The 7,513-nt window shown below is 30.5% G+C and overlaps 1 protein-coding gene across 1 annotated transcript; it reads left to right on the plus strand.

Annotated features, from left to right (window-relative positions):
* Positions 1-5,572: 5,572 nt before the first annotated feature.
* Positions 5,573-6,357, plus strand: LOC116123818 (putative gamma-glutamylcyclotransferase At3g02910). The gene has a single exon (XM_031409550.1). The coding sequence runs from the start codon at positions 5,730-5,732 to the stop codon at positions 6,300-6,302; it is 573 nt and encodes a 190-aa protein (XP_031265410.1). The 5' UTR covers positions 5,573-5,729; the 3' UTR covers positions 6,303-6,357.
* Positions 6,358-7,513: the final 1,156 nt, after the last annotated feature.

Below are 7,513 nucleotides of genomic sequence, written 5' to 3' on the forward strand. Positions count from 1 at the left end.
GAACTCCAATTTTGGATGGTTAAGGAAGAAGTAGAATTATAGTAAGAGTAAAGTTTATGTATGCACACATATTGTTTGATGAAATGCCTAAAAGAAGCATGAGTAGAAGTAGAGAACCTTACTTTATGCAACATAGCATATTTGCATTTCATGAATGCATATAAGAAAGATTCTAGGCATGAGCCATCCATATGCATATGTTTATTTGAATAATCACCTAAGAAAGAAATATGAGAAATGAGAAAGAAACACTTTAAGAATAGAGATAAAGAAAAGAACTAATTCTCTTAGAATAAGAGAAAGAAAGAGATAGCACTAGAGAAGTGCTAAAGAAGAGAAAAGAGAATAGGTTGTGTGATGGGGAGCCCGTGAGTGTAGAAATTAACCACATGTAACCGCCATGAGAAAGCGGTATCCGCCATGAGAGAGCAGAATGAGAATGAGAAAAAGAATTCGTATAGCCGTGAAAATACATGTGGGTGAGGGCTATACACGAGAGAGAGTACACTCAGATGACTAAGGGTTCCGAATCCATGCATCAACCAAGACCGATCGGCGAAGAATGAGAAAGAATAAGAAAGAATAAGAAAACATGAGAAAAGAATAGAAAGAAAAGAAAAAAGAGAAATGCATTGTTATGATTAGTGCATATGCATCCCATCCATGCATGTTATTATGAGATTCTCCATGGGTGATTAGAATAGAAAGAAAGAAAAGAATAGTGAGAGCTAGAAGTAGAGTAAGAAAAGAATTGAAGAGTAATACAAGGGGACTATGGAATAAAATATTTACTTACTGAGCATCTTTGTGCTCACCCCCTTGTTTTCTATATTTTTACAGGTCATAGGTGAGGACTTGGTCGGATGGACGTCGGCAAGCGGGGAGACTTGACTGCACTGTCCACTGTTTTGAGAGTCTTCTTGTACAAATGATATTGTACTTTGTAAAGAATGTATATATTAAGTAAAGAAAAATTTTTGGGCCCAACTTTTTTGATAAGTATACTTGTCTTTTCATTAATATATTTAATGATTTTGATAGTAGAAAGAAGCTGTTACAGTTGCAATGTTAGGATCCCACATCGGGATCTCACACACTTAAGAGTATCACAATTAGTGGGTGTGAGATCTCAATATGGGATCCTAACATAGTGCTAACCTCCATCGCAATAGAAGGTAGCTAGACAATCAAATATATAACTAAGCTCTAATATCAATTGTTACCATTAAATGTTGACTAGGCCAAAATTTATAGTTATTAGTAGAGGACAAATGATATGTGGTCTTTATCTTTTCTTTAGGTAGCCTCAGTTAGGAATTTTTTTGCTTACGAAAAATTTGACCTTAAATTAAAAAGACTGTAAAAAAAACAATATTGGTTTATATATTTATTGATCAGAAACCCTAATTTAGTATATAAATCCTAAATTTTACTTTTCCTATCTATTATAAACATTCGTTCTATCTCAAATCTTGTTTATTTGATAAATATATTATTTTTTTCATACATCTTTGCTTGTCTTTCTTTCCTTGGGCTCTAGCCCTGGTGAGAATTTAAAAAATATAAAATAAACTTTTAAGATTTATATATAATTTTAAATTTTAAATTTATTATATTTTCTTTAAAAATGTTTTTAATTTTATGAAACGAATTTCATAATCTTCATAAGTAATTCCAAATTTATAGCTTCGAATACACTTTTTGCTTCTCACTTCTTTTGTTTCCACACCTCTTTTGTCATATTTTTCTCGATTCTTAAGTAAAAAAAAAATAATAATAATAAATTTTTTATAATGATGTTATAATTATCAACTTTTCCACGATAAAAGATATTATAAATAATTAAACTAGTTATCTCGATTAGGTACTTGTTTATTAACGAATTTATTCATACCAACATAATTATAATTTTTCTTTTAATGTTTATCTAACCCTGTCAAAAATTGATTTTTAGTTTTGCCCTTGCTGTTATTATATGATTAGATCTCTTTTTTAAAAAAATATTTTCCTATTTTGATAAAGGTTATTGGACCGACAAATAGTGTAAAACCAACAGTTACCTTTAAATAAAGTATGAAAAAAAAAATCCAAACAAAGCAAAGACAAGAACAAGTGGGTTGTTCGTGGTAAGTCCAATACTTTTTCTTGTGTGGTTATGATTTTTTTATATATATTTAATATATAACTTTTGAAAAAGACACGAGGAATTTGATGATTTTATGACTAGAATCCACTTAGAAAAAGGGTGGCCATAAAATAGACTAAGATGTTAAAAAGCTGCTAAGTTACTTTGTGAGAGACTTTTTAAAATGTTATAGTTTTCAATTAAAACCGTAAAATTAGGTTATTTATACAATTTACCTTCAAAATATCAAAAATCTCTTACTACAAATACTAGGAGTGATCAGTTTCGGATACCCTACATTTTTTAAAGGAACCGAGCCAATTCTGGTTCCTAGAAACCTATAACCGAAACCTGGAACATAGGTTGCAATTCCGGGTACCCGAATAAATCTTAATTACCCCTAATTTTTTGAAAAATAACAAATTTACCCCTAAAAATTAATTACACCCCCAATAGTTTACAAAAATTATAATTTAGTCTCGATTCCTACCCTGGTACTTGGACCTCGGTTCCAATTCCAATTCTCGGTTCCAACGCTATAGCAAACAAAACTGGAACTGAACCCTGGAATTCTCGGTTCTGATTTTCCAAAACCGAAATCGAACCTTAATAAGGTTGGTTCTGGTTCTACCCTTTATCCATGCTCACCCCTAACAAAATACGTAATTAAAAACGGTTCATATAGATAAAAGTAAAAATAATATAGAAGAGTCCAGTGTTTTAAAACCTAACTCAGGGTGAGACCCGTCAAAGTGGCCGGGTCCTGGGTTGACTGGTTTAACTGATTTGACCAACGGCTACATTTGATTTTTTTCTTAAAAAAAATTAATAAATAAACAAGACTAACATTGGATCAATTTTTTTTGAAATTAGCCTTGGGTTGCTTGGTCTCGTACACGCAAAAGTATGCTTTTCTCAAGAAAGTATATTATCCAAACATACTATTGTTACAAAAAATCGCAACAACCAGAGATACTTAATTGACCTCGACAAGACTGAGTACAACTTTTAAAGTGGTTTGACAAGTTAGAATCAAGCCTAGGTCCACTGTTATTTTATTGCTTATATATGGATTACACACAAAATGATTACAAGGGAAAAACACGCAATAGCGAGCTGATACTCCCTCTAAATGGCTTCCTATGCTTGAGTGTATTTTTTACAACCTCTCTAAAATGGAGGCAGTACCTCCCTTTTATACACACCGTTTAATAGTGGTTGAGAGTTGGTATTACGTGATGGATTATACGCATAATTTTCTGTAATACAGATCTAAGTCAGCTTTCATTCATATTTAAGACATAATGCCCATGCTTAGAATTGGTGAACTTATTGTTTAAATCATCTGCTATGGAAGCGATATATGAGACAAGTCTAGCTGCTAGATCTCGGTATGGTTTAATGAGAGGTGCCATAAATCTAACCGCTCGGAGAATCGTGCACAACACATACTACTTCCAACTGTAAATGCTATCTTGAAGGGCATATAGTAACAAATATTGGTATAGAAAATAATAATGATAATATATCATACAAAGTGAAGGATAAAACTAGAATTTAGAAAAATCAAAATGGAAAGTTTTGTGAACGGTGCAAGTGCAATGTGAGGGTGTTTATCATAAGTACGGAGTCGTGCCATTTGTACTTTGTATGTTTATGGTACATAATCATTCTCTGGACCACAACTGAACACCGCTGATTTTCTCGCAAATCAAGAAACTGAAATTTTTATTTCCTACAATGCCCTTGTTCCATCCATTATTTACATATTTACATCATCTAGAAGAATTGAAGTAAATAATACATTCACAAAAACTATTGAAATTTATTAATTAGAAACACATTTTCAAAGTCAATTAATTTGTATTTTAAGCAAAGAGTAAAGATGGTTGATGAAAATCTTTTATTATACTTTAATTGTATTCAACATTTATAACAATTTAATTTATAAAAGTTTTAAATTAATGTTAAAAATATAAATAAATGTTTTTAATCGTATTACAATCGATCAATCATCATAGTCATCATAAATTTAATTTAAAAAAAAAAAAACACTAAGTTATGATAGCTTCATGAGTAAGAATATATAACTACAACAAAACCTCTCTATAATCATAATGGTGAGATCAAATAATTTTATTGTTGTGAGGAGGTTATAACTTAATAAAGGTATAATTAGAAAAATTATTATTTTGATTTCTTATTTTATAATTCATGTTTTAGTAGTAAAATATTATGATTTCAATTCAACACTTAAATTGTCTATTTTTCAAACAGATAGAAAATCGTGTCTTGAAACAAGTAAATATAAGTATCCTTGATAGAATTGTAAATGCAATTGTTGCATAGTCAATTACAGAATTGATTGATCAAATTGGACAACTTCATTACACTAATTAAATGAATATTAATGTCTTCCTCAATCATCCAAACGAGCAACAAGTCATATATGTTTAACTTAAGAATAAATCATTATTACAATTAGACAAGAAGAGAAAGGAAATAATCCTAAGGATGATAGTATGAAAATACAAAAAGTTTCATGCTAAAACTAAAAATATTTTGACTGTAACAAGAAGCTGTCCATGCTAGCGAGTTATTATGTACTCACAAGTTAAAAGATGTCCCAAACAACTCTAAAGTATAAATCATTATCCAAAACAACTTTATATAAATATTTTATTTCATTCGAATAATGTAATATATATATTGCAATGTACAAATAATTATTACTATGTGGAGGCAACTTTTCTTAAGTTGAGAATTAGAAAAGTTATGACTTATTACAATGGAGAGTTTATTCTTATTTATAACTATCTCAAATTGGGATGGAAATTTTTTATGATTATGTAGAGTTTATTCTTATATAAAATATCATTATGGAGATGTTTTACTGTATTAATAAAGTCATTTCCTAATTAAAGAAAACACTACAAGATCGCAAGCCCTTAAATTTGGAATTTTAATGCCTCCTTTTTCAAAAAAAAAAAAAAAAAAAAAATTTGAAGTGATAAGATTGAAAAAATAATATCATTTCGTTTGAGATTCTTATTTGTACTATTTAAGAGGTTTTGAGTTCGAATCCTTCTTCGATTGTTAATAAGGGTAATCATTAGAACTCTTATCTGATCGGTAATTTTAGAATACCGAATGATTAGTTAAAATATGAGTAAACTAGTTCAGACAACCCGATCATAAAACAAAAAAAAAAAAAAATCCTAAATTATTTTAATGTCAAAGCCTCGGAGCGTTTTGCTGGATGGTCACTTGTAATTAACTTCTTCAACCTCGGGGTTTTATCTCCCATGGGCATAGAAGGCTCCACTTTGTGCTTGTGAATTTACGAATTTATAAAAATTTGTCAATATGGTAAGTATTAATTGTATTATAGAATGTAAGATGAAAATAAAAAAAAATAAAAAAAATATATATATATATGGACACAAACCATGAATTGCAACAAGGCTCGTATAAATAAAGATGTCTAGTTGGTTGAAACGTGAAGCAATCCAACCCACCCAAAACAATACAAACAATTCTCCAACAACCTAAACAAAACAAACATCTCCTCCTCTCTTCTTCCCCTATCTCAAGATCTTCAGTCATGGGTATTGAAACCGCCCAAACTCCTTGTACAACAACCTCCATTTTCACCTACGGCACCCTCAAGCGCGGCTTCTCCAACCACACACTAATCCAAGATCTAATGCGAACCGGAGACGCCGTCTTCAAGGGAACCTACACAACCGTCGACAGTTTCCCTCTCGTTTGCGGCCCCTACAAGGTCCCTTTCCTCCTCAACTTCCCCGGCTCCGGCCTCCGCGTCACCGGCGAGCTTTACGGCGTCTCCGCCTACGGCCTTGCCCGAATGGACGAGCTCGAAGGCACTACCCGCGGCCACTACCAGCGCTTGCCGATTCAGGTGGTGGCTACGGCGGCGATGGCGGCGGAGGCGGAGGACGATAAAGAGAATGAAGAAGGGGTGAAGATAACGTGCGCCGAGGCGTATTTTGCGGAAAAAAGTTACGATAAAGAGCTCTGGAGAAGGAATGGGAAGAAGGGTTTCGGGGTTTATTCAGAAAAAGAAGCAAAAGGGTATGTGAAAAGAAAGGATCGGCCACAAAATCTGAGTTTTTTAGATCATATTCGTAATTTTATTTCTTCATCTTCTGATTGATTGAATAATTTTAGTGATTAGTTTATAATAATAATGGAGCAAAAATTTTAATTTGCTTTCTTGTTATATTGAGATGTTAGTGTGTCTCTGTTACCGTTGTTCCTGGGTAGCAGGTAATCCAGTCCAGTGGTAGAAATTTGTTCCGTAACGTTACTGTAGCAGCAAATTGTGATGACGAATTGTCCACCGTTTGTTGGAAAGCTTCGAAATTGTGGTTTATTTTGATTGAATATATTTAATTATTTTTGATTATCTTTTCTATTTATATTTATGGATTTTTATGTGGGGAGAAGGCATTTTCCCACCCAAGGTTTGGCGAAACGACACTTTTTCACCCGTAAAGTTTTAAAATGACACTTTTCTCCCTTCGTCAAATTATTTTAATATTTGATTAAAAAAAGGAAATATCCTTAAATAATTTATTTCTTAATTAGTTTATTATAAATTAAAATTTAATTAAGTCAAAGTTTTTATTCGATTATTTATTAGTTCAAGTGTAAAGATATATTTTTTTATTTTGTTTATTTAATTAATTAGCAATATTGATTTTCTATGTTAATTAGTAAAGATGAAAAACATTATATTATAAAAAACATTATAAATTTAATAGATTATTGAATAATAGTAATGTGATATTGATGACATTATAAATAAATAAATAAATTCATAGTATTACTCCTAACTTTTTAATTGGGGCTAACTATTTTTTTTTTTTTACTTTTAATATTTGACTTTTTGGTTAAATAAAAAATAATAAAAATTTTAAAAAGTTAAATATTTAAGGGTATTTTCGTCTTTTCAATTAAATATTAACAGAAAATATAATTTTTTTAAACCATAAGTATTTTTGGAATTTTTTTGATATAATTGACTGTATTTCAAAAATGCTTATAGAATTAGAAATAAATTATTTTTTAGGTTATTTTAAGCTTCTTCTCGTAAGCTTTTTTTAAATTTATTAACTAATTTCCGTTCAATAATTCATTTATAATATTGGTTTTCTTTTTTTTTTTTTTTTGGTGTGTGTGTGTGTATGTTTTGGAGATGTATTGGGATTTTGAAAGGGGCTGAAGTTATTGCTTATTCTTTTTGTTTTTTATTGAAAATTAAGAATAATTAGATAAAATTTTTGTTTTGTTTTTTCTGTTGTCGTATTTCCAAAGACTCCCACAACCAACATATATATCTAAAATGATAAATTCTTTTTGGCT

The sequence above is a fragment of the Pistacia vera genome, unplaced genomic scaffold (assembly GCF_008641045.1).
Source record: "Pistacia vera cultivar Batoury unplaced genomic scaffold, PisVer_v2 Contig145, whole genome shotgun sequence".
Classification (NCBI taxonomy): domain Eukaryota; kingdom Viridiplantae; phylum Streptophyta; class Magnoliopsida; order Sapindales; family Anacardiaceae; genus Pistacia; species Pistacia vera.

What these genes read in the sequence shown, in the direction of transcription:
- LOC116123818 (XM_031409550.1), top strand. Translation starts at nt 5,730, where the DNA reads ATGGGTATTGAAACCGCCCAAACTCCTTGTACAACAACCTCCATTTTC.